General features: G+C 47.4%; 1 protein-coding gene across 3 annotated transcripts; it reads left to right on the top strand.

The window, feature by feature from the left end:
* Positions 1 to 665: 665 nt before the first annotated feature.
* On the top strand, positions 666 to 21,826 carry BOK (BCL2 family apoptosis regulator BOK). Of its 3 annotated transcripts, none has more exons than XM_068201211.1 (5): positions 666 to 809; positions 1,345 to 2,052; positions 5,862 to 5,990; positions 15,318 to 15,481; positions 20,711 to 21,826. In XM_068201211.1, exons 2-5 carry the CDS (start codon positions 1,830 to 1,832, stop codon positions 20,834 to 20,836), a joined length of 642 nt encoding a protein of 213 aa, XP_068057312.1. In that variant the 5' UTR covers positions 666 to 809; positions 1,345 to 1,829; the 3' UTR covers positions 20,837 to 21,826. The 3 variants fall into 3 exon arrangements, with proteins under 3 accessions (XP_068057312.1, XP_068057314.1, XP_068057313.1); XM_068201213.1 differs by having other exon boundaries at positions 673 to 809; positions 1,681 to 2,052; XM_068201212.1 differs by having other exon boundaries at positions 687 to 809; positions 1,433 to 2,052.
* The last annotated feature ends 455 nt before the right edge of the window (positions 21,827 to 22,281 follow it).

Raw genomic sequence — 22,281 nt, 5'->3', positions numbered from 1 at the left:
TTTTTTAACCAGACTACTCATAGTTCGGGGGGAATTGCAAGCACTGCTTACCTTAGCCCTGAGCTGTGTCTCTGTGTTAATCACAAAATCACTGTGGATTTACAGAATGGTTTGGGTTGGAAGGGACCTTACAGATCATCTATTTTCAACCCCCTGCACGGGCAGGGACATAGTCCAAAATGATGGAAGTGACTGAATGGGCAGGACTAACCCTCTGCTGAATATGACAGCATACAATCCCCCCACTTGGCTACCGTATGAAAAGGACTGGCCAACATCAACTCTGCAGAAGCTGCTCTGGGAATCCAGCAGGAATTATTCCTGTTTCAGCAGTGCATTCATCACTTTCTGTTACGTGGGTCCAGAAATGATGCTCCCACCCTCACCCTGAAGCCGAGTCCTTGAACGAAGCCGAGTGAAGAACAGCAGAGAGCCTCCTTAAGAGAGAAGAAAGGGGAGGAGAGAGCGTCTCTCTCTGGGTATAGCAACCCCACCTCCCGGTTATTTCATCTTCCTTACAAGGCTAAAGCCAGAAGCTTTCCTCCGCGCCTGGGTCCCTCAAAAGCAGGAGAACAAACCCCGAGGATCCCGGTGGAGCGCAGCCGGGATGTGCGGCTGACCCAGAGCGGGCAGGAGGCGCTGCCAGGAGCCCTGTGGAAAGCACAGCAGAGGAGGCTGGTGCTCTCCAGAGAAGTGTGACAGTAACCTATGAATCCTAAACCAGGTGTCCAGTGATGCAGATCTTCTAAAGAGACATGAAATCAAACCCAAAAAGAAATCACTGAGGGGGAAAAAGTGCAACATGAGAGGTAAATATATTTTTCCTTGGGCAAACTGAGATAACTGGCTGTATTTTGTTTGAAAATTGTCATTGTAAGTAGGTGTCTGAAACTGAAATGCAGACTGAAAAATGCATTTATTAACCTCTGAATAAAGACTGGTCTGACTCTGAATTCAAAAGTAGCACTGGGTTAAAAACTCAGACCAGCAGATGAATTCAGGTGCATCTGAAGAAATTTTGACGTTTCCCTTTAGGCATTCACAGCTTAAACCCTTTCAAAAATCTACTTTTCTGTTTTGCTTTCTCTGCTACTGCTAGATGTTTTCAAGTAGTAGTATGCATGTTGTTTTGGGGAAAAAGCGTGGCACAACCAAAACCTAAACTGAGAATATGTCTCAGAAAACTGTCTCCAGCAAGACATTTCCAATGCTCCCATACCCTTGTTCTTGCAATAATGCCATTTCTTCAGAAAGATCCGTGACCTACTGAGCTGGAATGTCTGTTGACATCTGGTAGAGGTTACTGTAACTGGTATTTGGGGTTCTTTTTTTTTTTTTTTTCAGTTTAATTGAAACAAGCTGAGATTGTCTGCACATTCTATAAAGTGTTTCCATGCTCTGACTGTCTAGTCTCTCTGATGGGTAATTCCAGAACTGCCAAATCTGAATGGGAAAAGAGGAAACTCTTTGAGAGTTCCAAACTGCAGCCCTTCTGTGGACCATGCTGCCAGGGATAGTCAGTGGCTGAAAGATGCAAGACTTTGCCCCCTGTCTGTAAGATGGACCGAGACAAATGTTTTGCAAATGTGATACTACTGACTTCAGCATAACTTGTGTTCTTGAGCTTCTGATTTACATCTTTGCAATGCTAGCGGACTTACAGATGCTTTTATTTGCTAGCTAAAATGAAAAACTGGCCTGTGGAGAAGAGCTGCTGGGAGCTCTGACAGACCTTGAGGACTCCTAGACAACTCCTGCAGATTCTCATTGCAGGCTTTGGCTCAGCCTTCCAGTGAGTGCATGCAGAGCTGTGCGTTCAGCAGCCCAGGATGGAGGTGCTACGTCGTTCCTCAGTCTTTGCTGCAGAGGTGATGGAGGTTTTTGACAGGTCCCCCACTGACAAAGAGCTTGTGTCCCAAGCCAAGGCTCTCTGCAGAGACTATATAAACTCAAGGCTGATTCAGGCGGGTGTCAGCTGGAGCAAACCCGAGTACAACGCCCCAGTGCCTGGGGGGAAGCTGGCCGAGGTGTCCACCATACTGCTACGACTCGGTGAGTCCTGCTGGCATGGGGGGAACTCAGGTTGGATGGAGTGATTTGGACCAGATGGATGGAGTGATTTAGGCTAAGGCTTCTGGAAGAGGCTTCTCATGTCATGATACAAAGGTTTTTCTTCTCTGCTTTTGGCCTTTAGTTTTGGTTTTGGTGATCTTCCCTAAACAGCTCCTTTGCTTGAGTTTCCTCAGTCTCTTGGAGCACTGCTCAGCACAGGGTTTCTGCAAAGTTACATTTTTCTGAGGACTTGCAACAGCTCAAAATCACAAAGCAGTCTAAGAAAGCCCAGCAGCAAACTGATTCTGTCTCCAGCTGTGTAAGAGTTCTCACAGTACTTTGAGCAGTCTTTCTCAGCTGGGTGTTTTAACTGGACTTGCAGTGTTTTCTCCAGAGTGAGTGACTTGATTGCCACAATGCATCTGGCATCTTCTAGGGCACTGCTACCACTGGACACGGGCTTCAGCAGTAGCTCACCCAGCTTTAATTTGGGGGTAGTTGCTTAGGAAACGTGTTGCTGGAGATTTTATAAAAGCTGCTTTTTAATCACAGTATGTTTAATTTTCCTTTGTCTACCTTAGTTATTCAGCAAGACCTGAGCTTTCTTGCTTTTTGCTGGAGCAAGAAGGAGTTGGTTGATGTTGTTTGGCATACACTGCCATTTGGTGCCACCTTCACAGCACAGCAGCTGTGGGGGCTTTCGGGAGAGCAATTTGAAGGTCATGCCTGGAGGCTGGGACATGAAGAAATGCTTTAGAGCTTGTACCAGGAGCACCTTTTAAATGTTAACAGTTGCCTGGCCTTTTGTTTTGGGTTGTGTAGCATCCTGTGTGCTCAAGTGTAGCTGTTTGTCATTTGGGAACCCAACATCTTTATTCTTGGAAGCTGTTTCCAACATCCCTCTTTGCCTGCAGGCTGGTATATTAGTTCACATCTGGCTAGAAACTACCACCAGCATTTGCATCTGACTTAATTACATCAGAGTTCAGACAGGTCTGGTGAAGTAAGCATTAGCTGGGCCTAACAAAGTCAGGACCAGGGCTGGTGTTCCCACTTTCTTTCCTTTCTATCAGTTATCCCAAGTTTCTTTTTAAGGCATAGCTGTGTTTGTTTTAATGGACTTTTTTTTTTTTTTCTAATTATCCTTTTTCACTTTTTCTCTTCTATGCTGATTCTGCTTTTGTTTCCAGTAGTTGTTTGGTCTTTGGGGGAATTTTCTTGTTCTTCTGTCAATCTCACTGTCTATTTGTACTCCCTTTCTTCTCTGCCTACATTGGGGGTTGAGATTTATGTGCTTTCAACACAATCTCCTGTGGGTGGCCAGGAACATGTTAAAGGGCAAGCAGGTGGCTCTCTGGATCTGAAGGCGTCTCCTGGATTGTCCAGATGGAAAGATTTGGCTGATAGTCCCAGGAACTTGGTGCCTTCTCTGAGCAAATCTGTTTGGAGAGCACCATGTGGTACCCATGCAACCAGAATGGTGAGCAGTCCTCCTCATTAAGACGAAGAATAGTTTCCATCCTGTTTCTTGGAAACTCCACTTGTCACATGGCCCATCCCTTTCTTTTCCCCTTTGCTGCTGTAACCAGCACAAGGCCAGCTGGTATCCAGCCACCTGCCAGGAATGGTAATCCTTAGCCACTTCCTAAACAGTGCAACAAGCAGGACCAGTGTTTTCCTTCATTATAGTGTTGAGAAGCCTGTGGAGATGGGAAGTTGGAGCATTTCCTAGCCCACTTGCACACAGAGACTCTGATGAACTGCCTGGTGGGCCAGCAGAAGTCCTGGGTACAGGTAATGCTGTTGGAGGTCATAGGGAGGGAGTCTCCATCAGCTCAGTGAGGCTTAGCAGCTAATTAGTGCAATTAATGAGTCAGACATGGTAAAACCTAATGGTATAGCCAAATGAGGCTCCCCAGACTAACCTGCTGTGTCTGTCATAGGCCTGGTTTATCTGAACTTGTGTTTCCTCTGGCCAAGGTCTAGGGAGGTGCCCTTTGACCACTTCAATGAGCTTCTGCACCTGGAAACTGCTACTGCTGCCCTGCTAATTCCTCCATAATCACTGGAGAAAGGAGGAGAAGCCCCCAATTTGCTCTAAATGTTGCAAAGTTGAGCATCAGAACAAGGACACTGGAGACCAGCAGCAATGGTCCTGGGGCTGCTGGGGCGGGGAGGCTTCCAAGCGTGGGAATGCTTTTCTGTGCTTTCCTTCCCCGGATGCTCCTGCCTGCTGTGTGCTTTGCTGCAGAACAGGGCATATGTACCTCCAACCAAACCCTGATCTCATCTGGGGCCTCCAGGAACTGCTTGTTAGGAGTTGGAGCAGTGGCAGGCTACCAAGTGCTGATCCCAGGCTCCTGTGCTGCCCTCCCAGCTAACCAGGGCTATCCCCATTTCCTGACATTTACCAGGAAGCCTGTGTGCTGCCTGTGAGGAGAAAGCAGCTGTGGAGTAGTCCAAATAGGGTTTCCTCTTATCAAGGCTGACCATGTGTTGGCAGGTTTCCTCTTGCTGTCAAACAGGGACAATCCCTTCCTCAGAAAGGGCTGGGAGAGCTCAGCTGTGGAATTCTGTAGAGCTGGGTTTTGCCTGTGCTGAGTGCCAGATAAATGAATTAAGGATCAGTAGCTAATGGCTCTATAACAAGATCCTGATTGCAGTGACATCTTCCTTTTAACCTCTCATATAAATGAAATTTTGAGGAAGATCAGTTGCCCTCTGTCTGGGCCAAGTCACCTGGGTCTTGCAGTGGGATATAAAGCTGTTGGGATACTTCTTCCTCTTCCCAGAGCACCCTTGTGCAGGAGAAGAGCACAGTGTGTCCTAAATCTAAGCCAGAAAGGCTCTCTGTGCACAAAGGAGCTTGGTCGCATGCGGTGTTTGCATTGTGTCATGCTCCTACAGGAGCTGTGCAACCCTCATTAAATATCCGTGAACCTCTACAGAGAGAGAAATCCCTTGGAAACTGGGCTTTGTTAATTCTACTACTCAAAAAAAAAAATTGTTTTGCTACAAAAGAAAAAGCTTTACTGTTGTTTCCCAAGCTCCATGGCTCAGTCCTTTAGGAGGAGGTTCTCTGCTTGTCCTTGGTGTTTTTTGTTTTGGTCTTCAAGCTGGCCTGACACCTCCTGCCATTTCCCAGCTGGGCAGAAAGCACTCTGGAGGTGGAAGTACATGTCTGTGTGTGTCAGGTACCTTGCTGCTGAGCACTCAGCCACGCAAACAAACATCTCTTTAACCATTTGGAGGGGAGAAGGAACTCCAGATTGACTCTCAAGTGCCTGTGTGAGCATAAAACAGCTGACAGCCTCTTTGTTTAATTAATGTTGTGCAGCTCTGGGTGGATCCTTGGCTTTCATCAGCCTTCAGCATTCTTGAGTTGCTCTCTTGCACTTGAGGCATTTTTGTACAAGCCTGATGGGGCTCTGAGGAAGGGCGTATCTCTCAAAAGCTTACATGGATGTACATGCCTCCTTCTCACCTCTGAAATAAAATGACACGGCTTTCCTTATCTGAGGCCTGTCTCCTGTGTTGGAGGAAAGGCAGGCAGCCAGCCTGGGAACAGCATTTCTATCAGGGATTGCTGCAGCCACACCACTGGGACAGGGCCACTGCCTGCCTTTCCTCAGCACCCTTTAGGAGTCCCAGGGTGCAGGTGATGGGAACTGCATCTAAACAACCCTAAGCACTCTGCTGGGGTGGAGCTGGGCTCCAGACTCTGCCTGAGAGTGCCCCCAGCTGTTTTTCCTCCACGGTGGGAGCAGGGCTGGGTGCTGTGGTGCTGACCCCTGGCTGTTTGTTGGCAGGGGATGAGCTGGAGTACATTCGCCCCAACGTCTACCGCAACATCGCGCGCCAGCTGAACATCTCGCTGCACTCCGAGACCGTGGTGTCCGACGCCTTCCTGGCCGTGGCCGCGCAGATCTTCAGCGCAGGTACGGTGCCCAGACACATGCACCAGCAGGGCTGGGTGCAGAGGAGCAGGATGGAGCCACCTCTTGTGGGAAATGCATTTGTAGAGAGTTCTCAGGGCCTGATAGAAGGGCCACATAGTGTGTGTTTATATACAAACTTTGAGACAAGAAATGTTGATTTGGAAATGCCATGGAATAGGATAGATGTTGTTGAGAGAGAAATAGAGCTAAAAAAAGTTTCAAAGAATAGCCTTACAAATAAGATTAAATACTTTGGAGAAATAAAACTATGAAAGATGCATTATAGTGGGACCCACCAGGGGTAGTTTTAGATGATTGGTTTTTAAGGCAACTACAGCATGGTATGGCTAAAGCTGATAGGCCAGAAAACACTTATAGTGTATTGTAATTAGGAAATAGTTGGCTTCTGATTGTGATGGCATGAATTATAACATCTGTATTGTCTCACCCTTCTCATGAGCCTGAAAATGGAGTAAAAGTTTTTAAAATGCCTCTTAGTTGCCCCATCTCTGAGTCAAGAAAAGGGTATTATCCAACACCTCTCTCGGAGAAGGCATAGCCTGCAAGGTGGGGCCTGCTTTCTCAAAGGGCTGTGGGCAGTTTGGCAGTGTACCCTGCTTTAATGATTTAATGAGAGCTCCACTCTGCTGTCTTCTGGCAGGGAAATGTCCTGGGTTGTAATATCCTCCCAGTAGGTTCTGTCTCATTCTAGAAGGCACCTCCTGCCCTTCCTCCGTAGGAGGTTGTTGTTACCTCATTGCATAGGGAGGTCACTCATTCCAAGCTTCTTTGCTCACCACTGGCAACTGCAGAAGATTCATGGCATGGGAGTCTCCTTTGTTCCAGCTCATGCTGCTGATGCTGGGAGCCAGAATCAACTCATCACAAGAGAGCTCCTCTCCTCCTGGCTTCCTTTCCCACAGCAGCACCCAGAGTTGCAATGAGACCTGCTGCTTCTCCTTTCTCATGTTGGGTCCTTAAGGCTGTTCCAGATGAGCAGGTGCTTTGAGCTTTCTCTCTGCTTAGGTGTGAATGTTCTGCTGCTGCTGTTAGACTGGTTCCAGAGATGATGGTCAAAAGCATTCAGCTTTTCCTGGAAACAATCCCTGCTCACAACTGGAAAAGCAGCCTGTGGGAATTGAGGGAAGAGAAACCTTTTAGAGGGATTTATGTCAGGCAGGTTCTGACACGGTTATAGGTTTTCTGCAACGTCTTGTCTGTGGAAGGGATAGTAGATGTTAAAGATTGGAAACAAAACCAAAAAATGTGAAAAAAAACCCAAAGAAAGCAACTTGCTAGCAGCAGAGCAGTATGAAACCACTGGAACCAGTGACAATAGCATGGGAAGGGTCACAGGATGCAGGGACTCCTGTCACTTTGGCAGTAGCTGTTACAGGATAGAAGTCCAGGTTTCAGTTGTACTTGCAAATAGGCTACTTCACACAAAACCTTTTAATCCTCACAATCAACTGTGCTTCTTTATCTGGTACCACTGACCTTCTGGAGAAGCCCTGACATGCAGAAGGTCTGAAGACCTGTGGTGGAGAGCACAGATCCTCCCCAGAATCATAACAGATGGCAAAACACATCTCTGAGAGGAACTGCCCAAGCAGGGCTTCGGGCAGTTTGAGCAGGGCAGATTTTACTCCCTGGATTAGGGAAATTGATGCTGTGTCATTGGAAATGGATGGAATTGGACTGTGTGGCTGGTACTGCAGCCCTCAACAGCCTTTCAGAGCAGGCCTGGGTTGCAGCTTGCCTTTGCACTGGGCTGGCCTGGGAGGGCCTGTGAGCTCAGAAAGCAAGAGCTGGGAAAGTATGGCAGGAATGTCTCAGTGTGGCTGTGTACAATGTGCAGGTGCCCTGTCTTGTCACTTAGTGCTGAGCTTTACTGGTGTCAAGGCTGACAGGAAAACAACAGTCAGGTTGGCAGGTTCAGGTGCAATTTGCATTGCAGGTGATCTCAGGTGACTACAGCTGACTGCATTAGGACTGGGCCACCTCCAGAGCTGAAGTGACACAGAGAGCAAAGCCAGGAATGCTGCAGGTGGAGCAGACTGAGTGTGCTGTGATGCTCCATGACCATGATGCTGGGGGGAAACCCTGCTGCCTCCTGGGAATTCTGCTCTCAGTGTATATTGACAAATTCATGGAGAGCTGCATTTTTTATGGGTGTTCTTCAACTTCTCAGCTCAGGAGCCAAATGTGTGGGTAGTTTAAAATTAAAGTAGAAATCGTATCTCATAGTTCTAAACCTGGGTTTTCAGGGTATTAAGAATAGAATCTGGACTCAGCCCTCTGAGGCTGACAATGCTGGAGACTTTGGACTCCAGCTCTGTTGACAGTGCAGCCCCTCCTCTGAAGCCACCCTGCTGCAGAAATGGCTGTGCTTGTTGCACAGGGGCTGATTCAAACCTTCCCAGAGCTCTCCATGCTCTGTCCTTAATTCTTTCTCATCTCTGCTGGGAGTTGTGTATTTAATTGCTTTTATCCACTTGTTATTGTAATTTCTCCTAGGTAGAAGGTTGCTGAGTGGCAGAGGGGTAGGAGCTTGCTGTTTTTTAACATTCCCGGATCCCGCTGCAGTCTCAAAACTCAGCATTTAACAATAAAATCAGCAAATTGGAGTTGGCTGTAGCAACCAGACATTCATTCCTCTTTTTTTTTTTTTTCATACTTCAAAGGAAAGAGGCTCTTATTGAGCAAAGGAAACCAGACACTCAAGTTCAGGGTGAGTTTTCATGCCAATTACCAAGTTTATTAAGAAAACAGCTACAGTCTGACACTACAGTGCTTAACCTGGGGAGCCCCACTTGTCACTTAAAATGCCTTTCCAGCAAGGAAGCAGGGGATTTTGACCCTTTTTTTCTGGAGAGGTTTTCTCCTTCATCTTTTACATGTCTAAATTCCACATTCTGGTCTGGTTTTGAGTCTTCACACTGTAGCTCTGTCTGTGCTTACTTCCTGTCCACATCCACACTGTCTACAGGTCTTGACTGAGCCCCAAACTGCCCTGAGCAGCCTGTTTCAATGCCTCTTCTTTCACTGAAGAAATTTTTACTAACACCCAATGTAAACATCACCTGGTGCAATCTGGGGCCATTTCCTCTTGTCCCATGGCTTGTCATCTGGGAGAAGAGACTTTAGGCTCAAGCTGTATTTTGTTCCCCTGTTTCCAAACAACTCATTAGGTATTCAGGGTGAGGTGAGCCCACCTGTGTGGAGACAAGCACTGCAGAGCCCTGATCTGCTTTTGATGGTAAAGGATCTGCAGCAGCATCATCTCTGTGATTTTACCACTGGTCCAAAGCTGCTCTGCAGGTAGCAGGAGATATATTCCCCCGACTTCAACAAGCTTTGGTTTGGAGCCTGGATAAGGCGACATTTTCCTTACATTTTAAAACAAATGCCAGAAGAAAGAGGTCAATTGGTGGAAAAAACAGAAGTAGAAAAGGGAGAGGCATTTTCCTTTCCTAAAGGAAGCAGTTCTGTCCTGTTGGTGAGAGCTGCTAGGCATGAGGGCTTTTTAAAAGCTTTCAACCTGGTTTTTACTGGGTTTAGCTTTTCATCAAGAGTGCCTGGGCTGAAGTGAACCCTGTGTAACAGGAATGTAGGGTAAATGCTTTCTGAGGAGAAAGCACTTTCCCTGCAGGAGCAAATGGATGTAGATGACACCAAGCTGACTGCTGCTGTTGACACACTTGAAGGATGAGATGACATCCAGAGGGACCTGGACAAGCTTGAGAAGTGACCCATGGGAATCTCATGAGGTTATACAAGGCCAAGTGCTAATGCTGCATCTGCATCGGGGCAGCCACCGGGATCAGTCCAGGCTGGGGATGAGCAGATCAAGAACAGCCCTGGGAGAAGGACTTGGGGGTGCTGGTGGGTGAGAGCTGGACATGCCCCCACCCTGTGTGCTGGGACCCAGAAGCCACCTGTGTGCTGGGCTGATCCCCCTGTGTGGGCAGCAGGGGAGGGGGAGATTCTGCTCCTCTGCCCCTCTCAGACCAGAGGGTCCCAGCAGAGGAGGGACCTGGAGATGCTGGAGAGAGTCCAGAGGAGGCACCAGGGTGATCAGAGGGATGGAGCAGCTCTGCTGGGAGGAAAGGCTGGGAGAGCTGGGATTGTTCAGCCTGGAGAAGAGAAGCTCATGGTGACCTCACTGTGGCCTCCAAGCCCCTGAAGGAGCCAACAAGGAAGCTGGAGAGAGGCTCTTTACAAGGGCCTGGAGTGACGAGGGGGAATGGCTTCGTGCTAACAGGTAGTAGGTTTAGATTAGATATAAGGAAGAAATTTTTCCCTAGGAAGGTGAGGCCCTGCAGAGGTTGCTCAGAGAAGCTGTGGCTGCCCCCTCCCTGGAAGTGTTCAAGGCCAAGTTGGATGGGGCTTGGAGCAGCCAGGGATAGTGAAAGGTGTCCCTGCCTGTCAGAGACTGGAAAAAGGAATCCTAAGACATCTTAGGGTGCTTGGAATTCGTGGTAGGGGTGGGTCAGACCTTGCTGTGGTGAGGTGGTGCCCTGGCCCCTGTACCCCCAACCCTGCAGTGTCTGTCAGCCATGGCACACTGAAGGCAGCCCCCAGTGTGTCCAAGAAACTGCAAGTCCCACCTGGGAGGAAGGCCCAGGAAGGGCCAAAGCTTTAAGAAGCCTGACCACGAGGCAAGCACTTTGTCCTTTGACCCAGCCTTCATTTTGGAGTTTTACATCACTGGAACTGGAGTTAGTAGCTATACGTCTGTTTTTCTCCATCTTTCCTGTCTTTCTGTTTTTTTCCCTTTCTTCTTCTCTGTTCTCACGGAACGTGACATTGCATGGGTTTAAAGGTTTTCTGTGTTCAATGGGCCAAGTCTATGCAATGGTAAGTAATGTTATGTTGCATTTACTCTTTTGCCAATGTTCCTTAATTTTCTGTAGTTTGCCAGCAAACTTTCATGTGTTTTTTACCTCTTGAAAATACCTGGTTGGGATTTTCTCCTTTGCATCTATGCAGAGCAAAAGAACCTTGGTTTTAACCCTGGAATTAAGTGACTGGGGTGTAACACTGCCCATGACAGGGGATTGGAATGAGATGAGCTTTGAGCTCCCTTCCAACCCAGACCATTCTGGGTTTCTCTGAAATGCTGTTAGAAATGCATCCTGCTGCTCCCTCATCACTTAGGCCTTATGGCTTGAGCTTCCTGCCTTATGCACACCCCTCTCAGCTTTTCTCTCCACCAAAGCTTGTTGTGTCTGGCTCTATTCTCCCAGCTGTTGAAGTGTAGCAGTGGATGGTGTTTCTTTAAGGTCTGATTTGTGAGCAGGACTTTGATGCTGAGTGGAGCAGAGGGAAGTTTATTTGAATAACCTCAGGTTGTGTGGTGCCCTGAGACTGCACAGTCGTGTCTCATGGCTTCTTCATCTCTCCCCTGGGGCAGACAAGCTCATATGAACAGGAACACTTTCAAGAGCATTCCTCTCCTGCTAATTCATTTTACCCAGGGCTCAGCAGTGTTTACATACCTTCAGCTCTATGGCTGGCCTAAAGAGTGCAACTTGTATTTCTTATTTTTTATAATGCCTTCTAAGCAGCCCTTCACATTTTCCATATCCTTTTGTTCCATGTCTGTGAGCAGAGCTTTCTCTCTTTTGACTGCTCCTTTTTGGACCAGCTTTCCATTCCCTGTTGTTGTTAGCTCCTGTGCATGTTAAACCACGCAGTGGGAAGCTGGGAATGGATTGTCTTGCTTGGTGATGAGTGCCTGTTTCACCCAGTGTGGATCACAGCCAGGCCTTTTGAGGAATTTGGAACGAGCCAATGTGTTTTCACTTCTCATGTGCAGTGGCCAGATGCAATTCCAGCTTATGCTGAACTGCACTAGTGACACTAGTGTCACTTTGAACCTGGCCTGGACATCACGGGGGACAGAGGCACTGCCCTCTCAGTAACTGTGCTCCTCTGCCCCTCCCAAGGGAGTCCTTGAGAGAGAAAAGTTCATGGAGCTGGTGTCCTGGGAGAGTGCAGAGGAGGGCTGCTGGGGCTGCTGCCCTCTCCTGCCTGGGGCTGGATGGGTGCTGGAGCCCTCCTGGGCAGGGGGCCCAGCCACAAGCATGGCCCAGGTGTTGGAGGTGCCTGCTCTTCCCTTGCTTCCTACAATATCTAGTGAGAAGAAGAGCATAAGCTGTGCCCTGCTGTTGTGAATTAAAAGCCCAGCCTGCTGTCTCCATCTTCTGCCTCCAGCAGTGGCAAGGGGACTTCAGACAAATGGAAATCAGGAAGGGATGCCCTCCTATCCTGCCCCCATGGACTGACTCTGCCAGTAACAGGAAAGGCAGACTGAAGGATTGGTTTGACCCCTTTGAGCATGCTCTGGAAAGAGGATGTGACCCCTGAGCCCTCCACATCCATCACCATTATAAGCATTAACCAAGAACTCGTTCTCTTTCTGCTGTGAAAGGGAGAGAGGTCTCTCCATGTACCAGGGAAGCACTTACCTCGTGCAAGTCCTCGTGCAAGCAGGTACCACTATGGAACAATCTTGGCAGGGAAGCTGGAGCTGAAGGGCTTCCTCTCCATCCTCTCTGGACTGAGGTGCCTTGGAGCAAACTGCTTTCCTGTGTGCTGGGGAAGTCATGGTCTCTTGAGCCTCTGTCTTTCACAGGTTGTGGATACACTTGTCTTCTATTGGAAAGTGAAACTTGGGTTCAAACAACATTAACCCAGACTGGAGCTGTCTTTCTGTACCAGAGTGACTTCAGTACTGTCAGTCTTTGTTACTGCCACGTAAACATCTCAGAGCTAATGGACTTGCTTCATATATTTGAAGAGTGCTGTCAGCAAAACTTGGGAGTAAGCCAATGAACTCTTCCCTGGAATTTTGGGTAACTTTTGTTATGTAACTCAAGATGCAGGGAACCACATTTCTGCAGGGATGGAGAACTGTAAAACTGACTTATACTAAAGCTGAATACAAGCCAGCTGAGGCTCTGGTCCTGAATGTATCATCAGCAAGGAGTGTAACCCCTTAAAGCCTCTTTCATTAGGTAGAACTGTATTGACCTGCATTCGGACAGCCTCTTCCTTGCAGGGAGAACCCCTCTGTCTAGTCTTCTGTGGTTTCATAGCCTCTTCCTGGCTCGTTCTGCTGGCTGTCATGGTGACACACAATGTGAGAAAGGCAGATAAATAGTGTGAATGCCAAACAGGCAGTGAACTTCCTGAGTGACAGTGCTGGTGTCAGGGACACCGCAAGGTCTGCTCAGCAAATAAAACCAAAAGAAGAACAGTCACTTTAGCTACGTTAATAACTTCCTCTGATGTCAGGGATAGTTCTGGGGAAACACAGAGTGTCACAGAGGATTTGAGAGCCTCACAAAAGGTTTATCTGTAGATTTTTATCTTACATTAGTCATGAATTTTTTTTTTTTTTTTGTAACGCTGAATTGATTTTCTTCAGTCTAACATGACATTTGAAGAGCTCCTCTAAAGTTTAGTTCTTTTTTTTATTTAAGGAAAAGAAAAGCAAGCAATTCCTAAAAGTGTTAGTGTGAATGTCCCTTTTGAAGCACCAAGTGCAAGAATTGTGAAAATGCTCTGAAATCTGCATGTTTTCTAAAGAAATGTAGGGCATTCTGCTGCAATGAGAGCTGCTGTGAGGAGGCTGGAGCTCCATCCCAGAGCTGGTTCAGGCTACCTGGGGATCTGAGAGTGCAAGGAAGGAAAGAGGGAGACTCTTTACCCCATTTAAATTGTATTTTTGCTTGCTGAGCACATCCAGTTTTCTAATGTGTGTTTAACCCCTCCTGATCCATAGATCTAGTCATTGCACACATCTTCCCATCCTCTCACCTTGCTGCAACCCTGCGAGAACAGTTCTCTGCGGTTTTTAAATATTAGAACTTCACCAGGCTTCTGACTATGTTTGGGAGAGACTTTGGACAGATTCCATAGAGACCCAGCACTGTAAAATACTTCCCAGTATGCTTGATAAATATGGCTATTACAGATATTAAAGCACAAGGGGGACATGCCGTTGTGCAGCAGTAGTTCTGCATGGGAGTGAAAGGGTTGTGTTTCCAGTTCACTGGTCCTGAGGGAAGCCTGGTGAGGGGCAGCTGACTGCAGTGTTTGAGCATGAAGGATTTATGCCCAGGGGTGTTGGTAAGGTGTAGGGGAGCCCCCAGGAGGTTGGCTGGTACCTTCTGCTGAGCTCCCGCGCTTACTGCTGACACCAACAGGAAGATCACTACTGCTGGGACAACTTCTGTGGAACATTTGCTGCAGGCAGGTCAGCCTGGCAGGAAGGCTGTCTTCTGGGAGATTAGATAGCTGACTGACTCTCCACCCCTGCACTGTCTTCAGTGGGGTAGCACAGGCAATGTTAAGTAGGCAGTGGCCAAATCCTTGGAGATACCTGTTTTTCAGGTGGAGACTGAGGCCTGGTCGTTATGTTGAAGAGGACACCAGCCCTCATGAGTGCAAGTGGAGGGCTAGACACTCTGCTCTCTGGTGAGCAGCAACATGACCCAAGGAATGGCATGAAGCTGTGTCATGGGGGTTAGATTGGGTATTAGGAATAGATTCTTCCCCAGAGGGTGGTCAGGCATTGAATAGGCACACCAGGGAATGTCACGGCCCCAGGGCTACCACAGCTCCAGAAGCATTTGGACAAAGCTGTCAGGCACAGGGTAGGATTGTTGGGGTGTCCTTTGCAGGCCAGGAGCTGGTCTTGACCCCTGTGGGTCCACCCAGCTCAGGATTCTATGACTGCTCTATTCCAGCTCTGATTCTGTGAACCATCTTGGCCCCATAACTTTGCCTCTCTTTGTTGCTTTTGTGCCATTGTAGAACTGAAGATGTTTATCTTGTATGCTTTGGGTGTCACATGGGAACAGTGATTAGAAAAAAACAGGAATGCTTTATCTAAGGGTGTTTAAGCTTTATGCTGAAGACAAAAACCCCAGGTTGTTCAAACTACTTGAATTCTGCCACCTTCTATGCAGCATGTGCGTGGCTGAGAGCCAGTGGCAATACAAAATATACCAGTGCACATCCCCCCTATCCCAATGGTGCCTTTGGGCTGCCTTTTTTCCAAAGCTGTGCAGCCATTGCTGAGAGGCAATCAAACCGTACCAAGCTCATATTATTTCATTCTGCTTCTCCATGTGGAGAGTTTTCCCTAATTCTGGTCCCCTACTATTTCTTCTCCCCCATGTGGAGAGCATACAGAACTGTGGCTGCACGCAGGCAGCACGGACACATGTAATGAGAGTCAGGGCCATTGCTTTGATTATTCAAGACTGAGCTGAGTGTGTGTGTAAATATGAATGGCCTTTTTCCTTCTCACAGGCATCACGTGGGGCAAGGTGGTGTCTCTCTACGCCGTGGCAGCTGGGCTGGCCGTGGACTGCGTGCGGCACGCGCAGCCAGCCATGGTTCACACTATCGTGGACTGCCTCGGAGAGTTTGTCCGCAAGACCTTGGTGACATGGCTGAAAAGGAGAGGAGGCTGGGTAAGAAATGCTGTCTCATTGGACTTGTTTCTGCATGTCCAGACCAGAAAATATCCCAGTGAATGAAAGTGAGAGCGCGCGCTCTCTGCAGCTTTGTGCAGAAAAAGGCTGTATGAGATTCCCTTTTACAATGCTGTGGCCAAGTCTGTCCTGCCACACCTTATACCTGTGCTAGACTTATTTAACTCAGTTACTGCCTCGTGGTCCCATCCTCAAAACCATCAGTTATTCTTGTCTCAGCTTCCTGCATAGCTGAGAATAATAATAATAATAATAACAATAATAATTGGACATGACCCACCAGCACCTGTTGTGTTCCTGATCTTCTCCAGAGCTAACAGCCAGTCATAGTGGGACACTGTAAGGGTCATTCCTGCGAGGCACGGGCACAGATTGCCCAAAGAAGCTGTGGTTTCCCCATCCCTAGAATTGTTCAGGCCAAGCTGGATGAGGCTTGGAGCAGGCTGATTTTAGAGGAAGGTGTCCCTGCCCATGGCAGGGGGTAGAACTGCATGATCTTTAAGGTCTCTTCCAACCCCAACCATTCTTTGATTCTGTGATACCCCTGGCCAGATGTTTTCTAGAAACTGGCAAAAAATGAGGCCTGCCAGTTTAATTTTCATTTCACCTCTAAGCACTGGATTTCTTGGTCTCTCTGTACTTAATGTCAGCATTGGTTGCTGTGGAGGGTGGTTCATAGTAAGAACTTTATTTTGGTGCTGTGGCATAGCTAGATACCTTTCCAGTGATCTGCAGGGACTGGCTGGTTGTGTTAGTGGCTGGCAGCTGGGTGATGTCTGTATGTACCAGGTTCCATGTGCCTGCCTAGCAGGGACACAGACAGTCCTTGGATCCTCTTGTGTGCTGCTGGGCAGATGCTACTTGGGGCAAAATATTGCCCTGTGACACCACTCAGTTCATAGGACATCTTGTTCCCAAGGCATGCGCTCTTTCCAGACTGAGCCACAGCAGCAAATTTCCTCTTTTCCAAGAGGTGAAATTTATTCCTAAGCTGTCAGGAAATGGTCAGGCTCCTCACCTACAGAGATCTGGAGAGAGTGGGGGGTCTTTTTCCAAACTCAGTATTTCTCCTTTGTTCTGAGACTTCCCAGCTGTGTCAGTAGCTGGTTCAGTTACCTGATGTCTTCAGGAGTGTGAAGAAGAACTGGGAAAGTATCATTGTTCTGATTTTGGAGCCCTTGCACTTACTAAGTACCAGTCCTACCTTAAACCATCCCTGCCCTCTCTAAAACTGTGTTACCTCGAGGCCAGCTGACTCAGGGAACTGTTTGGCTGGGCTAAAAGTAACCTTTGGTTTGAATGCCCTGATCTGTTTCATTTTGTGTTCCAAAAATTAATTGTGCCAAGGCAGGTGAAGAGGATATCCTGGGATTAAGTAACACTGTTCCTTCCTGTGAATGCCAGTCTCTGCCTCAGTACCATTTGAGTCTTACTTTAATTGCCGGCCTGTAGAGCTGCTTGAAATGTATTCTCTGAAACATTTTTTTTCCCTAAGATGTAGTTTCATTAAAACAGAACTGTTGTGTAGGAGCACATCTCTTTCTAGTTTCCAACTATTTTTTCTTTGTTTTGGTAAAACTTGCATGCTCTGATAAGCTAGCATCTTGTTTTAATTTTTGTATTGCTTCATTAGAGTTCAAAACAGAATGTTTGGATAGTTCCAAAAGGATATTTTTGGAAAATTTGTTGCATAGCAAACAAGCTGCAAAACCCATCTCTAGACCAGCACTGGTTCAGTGCAGCTGAGGAGTTAAGTCCACCACTGGCTCCTTCTGCCAGCCATCCCTCTTTAGATGGACAGCACATTCCTATTGGAGTTGCTGAATCCATGCTGATTGCTCTTGGGATCTGGCCCTAAGGAAGGGAAGCCAAATCCACTGCCCCTCATCAAGCACAAGACTGTGAAGGCTGCTGGGCTGTTCTGATACAGCCCATTTCCAGCACCCTTATCAGCAGCCCTGGGCTGAGAAAAGGAAATGCTTTCCCTCTAGAAACAAGGGGTCCCTTCAGTCTGGGGAAAGGCTGCTAATCCCATCTTGGGCTGTGCCTCCCCGAATGTTCTTCCTCTTGATCTAGGTACTGCAACAAGGAATTTCCCAGCCTTGTTCACTCACAGGCCAGACCAAACAGCTCTTTGGTGGAACCCTCCCACCCACTGCCAGGCCTAGCTTGTGTTGGTTTGTCCTGGCATGCCATCCTTGTTCACATGGCCCCCATCTCTTAGGCATCAGCCTAGGCTGAGGCTGCCAAGAGTAACCCCCATACCCTGAGCTGGTCCAGGAAAGACACCATGGAGACTTTGGAAAGGCATTTGAAGTTCTCCATTCAGCAGCAGGTTCCCATGCTGCTTCCATAGGGTGGAGAAGACTGCAGAGCCAATGCAAACCTCACAGGAAGAGCAAGAAAGAACCTTTGAGGCATCTTCTCTTCCTGGGAAGAGTTTGCAGCCTCAGTAGTGGTTTTACAGTGGAATAGAAAGATTTAATTTTTTTTTTTAGCAGCATTTGCTACAAAACAGTGTACGTGACTTGAATTTGTTTGAACAATTAACATAGAATATCAAACTGCCATTGCAACAGTTTATCAGTGCCTGACCAGGCAAAAAGCCCTAAGTGGCTTTGAAGTTTTCAATTCCACTGCCTTATCAGGTAGGCTTGATTTGGATAACAGCAGCTAAGGCAGTTGTTAAACAGCTGAGCAATTTTGCTTATCTAAGCAAGCCCCATAGAAATTTGTAAGTGCTTCTGAGTGCAGCTCCTCTTGGTTAGAGCAGTGAGGTCATTGCCTCTGGGAGAACAGAGCAGGGCTTTAAGGAGTTCGTGTTTTCTCATCTGGCAGTTAACCCCCTACAGCTGTAACCAACCCAGTGTGTGTGGGCCTTGTACTGGCTCACACGGGGCACTAAAGCCCCTTAGAGCTTATGTTTCTCAAGGATCAGGTACCCCAAAATGTGTGCTCAGACAGGTACCTGAGTGTCATGACCATCTCAGCTAAAGGGACAGTTTGACACAAGTGTGTTTTGAACATGACCCCGTGCAGGTTGCTAGAATCTGACAGGCTGAGTCAGTTCAGACTATTTTCAAATGCAAATAGGGCGAGTGTGCTAAGCCATTGCTGGCAGTATTCAGGGAGACCCACCTTACTTTCCTCCACAATACAGATTAATACCTGTAACCACTGGTACCACGTTGCAGCATCCTCTGGTGACTGTCTTGGCTCTGCTTGCTACGTTTGCCTGTGTTTTTCAGCCATAGGCAGCAGTGTTTCCACACCTTGGTGCTGACTCAGCTCTCTCCTGTCATCTTGTTCCTTCCCATCATTGCATGCTCTGTATTCCTTCCTTCTGCAGTCTCTGCTTGTCAGTTATTCACGAGCTCAGCTTCTCCTGATGCTCCCAGGAGATCAGCAATGTGGTGAGGTGCACTGGGCCAGCCTTCCAGACCCGGTGAACAAGGAAGAGCTGGAAAGTGTGGGAGGCTGCTGGCAGCACAGCTTTGGTCTGTAGATGATGATGGGGTTGGTTAGTGTAGCTGTACTCACTAACCAGACTCTGGGATTTGTCCCTTCAGCCCTTTTCCTTTCTTGCGATGACCAAGGCTGGTCAGGCAAGGCTCATGCATGTCTTGAGCACAAGCAGAAGGAATAGAGAAGATTATTGGAGCATCCATCATCTCTTGTGTCTTGTTTTGGGGAGGAAAACCTCAGGGTTGAGTCTCACTTGTCTGTGCTCAGTCAATGAGAGACTTATGTCAGAAGGTAAATTTGGAAGACTGCTGAGCTAAGCTTGTAAAGAAAAAAACTTTTGGGGCTGTGAACATTTGCCATCCTTGTGATGTGATTATTGTTCCCATTTGGTACCTAAAAGCTGTTTCTGAAAACCACATGGGGTTGATGTGCTAACAGTGCACCCCCTGTTTCACAAACACAGTCCACATTTTGTTGTGCTAGGCTGGAGTTTAACCAGAACTCTGTTACATCATGGACAAAACCTTTAATTTTGATTCCTGCACCAGAAAAATGCATTTTTCTCTCTACCTCTGTCCTGTTCACTTCAGCTTCTCAATATTTTCCATTTTCTCCTTCCCATGCCAGCCGAGAGCCTATTTCTATCAATTTGATGTGTTTTGGGTTTTTTGTTTTGTTTTGTTTTTTGGTTTTGGTTTTTTTTTTTTTTTTTTTTTTTTTTTTAATAATTGCAGGCCAGCTTCTCATTAATACTTGAAACTGGCTGCCCAAGTGATCTTTAAATCTGGCCCACACATCTGGGAGGCATCTCTGCTGGCATATGTATTTCCACAAACAAAGCTACAAACCTTGCATTGCTTTAGATTTAAATTGGGGGATGGCTTGCTTGAATGTCTTCCAAAGAAAACATTAAGGCAAGAGAAAATGTACAAGCAACTTGAGCTGATATTAAACAGGACAACCTCTGGGAAGCATTTGGCTTTACAGAAAAGGATGGGAATGCTGATACTGCTGAGGCTTCCTAGACCTTTTGAACAGGGAAAGGAAGTTGTATTTAGCTATCCAAAATGGAAAGTGCTGGATAATCTTCCTGCAGCATTTCTTTCCCCAGGGGTGGCTGAAGAGGGGGACACTTTGCCTCATTGGTGGGGAATTAGGAAAGTGTGTTTTGCAGGGCTCTTGAGCCTGATTGAATAACTTTCAGTGTGTGGAAGTGTCAGAGCCAGCACCTGGTGCTGCAGCAGGGGTGGTGCCATGCCATGGGCTGTGGGGCTGGGACAGCCTGCAGAAGTGGCTGACCTGGCAATGGCAGCAGTTCCACTGGCAGTAAATGTCAAAGAAAGAAGCTCTAAAGGCTGAGGAAAGTAAATGCAAGTTATCAGGAGTCAGCACAAGAGATTTTGGTGCAGTAGCTCAATCTTTTTGGCTGGGGATAGTCACAGATTTAATCAACCTCTCATATGAGGTGTTGAAGCAGTTGAACAACCTATGAAAGTTATAATGGGAGTGTTCCAGGACCATAGGAAAGATAATACTTCCACAGTGTTTTGCCAAAATTATTTTTTGGACCTATATAGCACATGGCAAGTGTTTATCAACTACTGTATAGCTTGTACTAGACCCAGCTACATAACTGATTCAAGCTTTAGTCTTTTATGCTGTGACATTGAGTTGCTCCTTAGGGTGCAAATGCCAGGTGGTCTCTCAGGATCTCTCTGACAATCTCTCTTTCCTCCTCATTAGGCAGACATCACAAAATGTGTGGTGAACACTGACCCCAGCCTTCGCTCCCACTGGCTCGTGGCTGCTGTTTGCAGTTTTGGTCACTTCCTCAAGGCCATCTTCTTCGTCCTGCTGCCTGAGAGATGAGTCTGAGTTGCCAAGCACAACCCCCTTGCCCCATCTTCTCTCCCACTCCAGAAGCAACAAGAAGTAACTGGAGAAGTAATTCCAGACTGGTAATGGCAATCTCTGAAGAGGAGGAAGAGAAGAACTGGGACAAAAAAAAGGCTTATTCTCCTCTCCCATCAAGTGGGAGCAGATGATCAACCACAGTCTCCTATTTGCAGCCACTGGAGCCTCTCTCTCCATTAATCCTTCCAAGAATCTTGTTTCCCTGGGTAACCTGCATGTGTGGCCTAGGTGTAGCTGGTCCCTGGGCAGCGTGGGACTGTCGGATGGCTGCTCCTCATGGCTGTGTTGCATGCTTCTGCTAGCACCAGGCAGAGGGGAGGAGGAAGGGAACATTATTTGAAATGGGATAAGAAAACAGGAGAAGGGTAGAGTCCCTCCTTCACTCCATGTGATTTCCCTTTCAGTCCTCAGATTTGCCTTGTGTTGATTCTTGTTGTTACATTTGTGCTTAAACTTCATCTCCTCCTTTATCCCTCACTCACTTGCTGGGCTGTGCCCCAGCACAGCATGGTGGGTTTTTAATGACATAAAACCAAATAATCTGTCAAGAGATGCTTCTCCCTGACATGTCCTGGAGACTGGTCTGAGTAGCTGTGTGAGGGGCAGGATGAGAGAGCAATGTGTGTTTTGTTGACCCCTCTTACTGCACTCACCCCAGTCAAACAGGAGAGCAAGGGGCAGTGCCTTCAAGCAACAGCTCGGGATGGAATTTCATCATGAAGAAAAATGTTTTCTGCACTGAGATTCTGTCAGAGCTAAGCATGTGAGTAGGAAAGGCTGGGTGGCATGGGCAGAAATAGGGAAGCAGCAAGTGAACTGGCTGGCATTGTAAAATCAGTGAGCTGTGCTGAAAGTAGCTGACTTATGTTTCTCCTTTAATCTCTTTGAAGTACAACTCGTAGTCTTCTTTGTGGCAAACAATAAAAGAAAATAAGTGGTATTTCACTACTGCAAAGGCTATTGTATTTGTTTCCAGAGCAGAGTTAACAATTCCAAAAAAGGCCAGAACAGTGCAGAGACAAACACTCTGGCCATGCTAAAAATACTTCAGCTTTTCCCCTGGTAGAGCATGTTAACATGTTAAAACTATGACTTGCCTGGTTCATGCCTGAAATTTAACCCATGTTGTTGCCATGTCAGAAACATGCTGTTTCCACCAACAGATGCAGGGCCTCCCTGATGTCAGCAGTCTCTTCTCTGCCAAAGCCTTCTGGAGACTCCCTGCTCAGTGCCCTGCTCCCAAAAGTGTGGCACCAGGCACAGGAATAAAACGTGGATTGAGAACATGTGGCAGTATAGCGGGTTTTGCTGATTTTTTTTCCCCCTGATTTCCCTCCCAAACATTTAGAGGGACTTTGCTCTTCCTCCAGGAGTTACAGAGGGGAAGGACAATAAAGCAA

Source organism: Anomalospiza imberbis, chromosome 10, assembly GCF_031753505.1.
Source record: "Anomalospiza imberbis isolate Cuckoo-Finch-1a 21T00152 chromosome 10, ASM3175350v1, whole genome shotgun sequence".
In the NCBI taxonomy this organism is placed as follows: domain Eukaryota; kingdom Metazoa; phylum Chordata; class Aves; order Passeriformes; family Viduidae; genus Anomalospiza; species Anomalospiza imberbis.
This window is presented reverse-complemented; position numbering and strand designations above follow the sequence as displayed.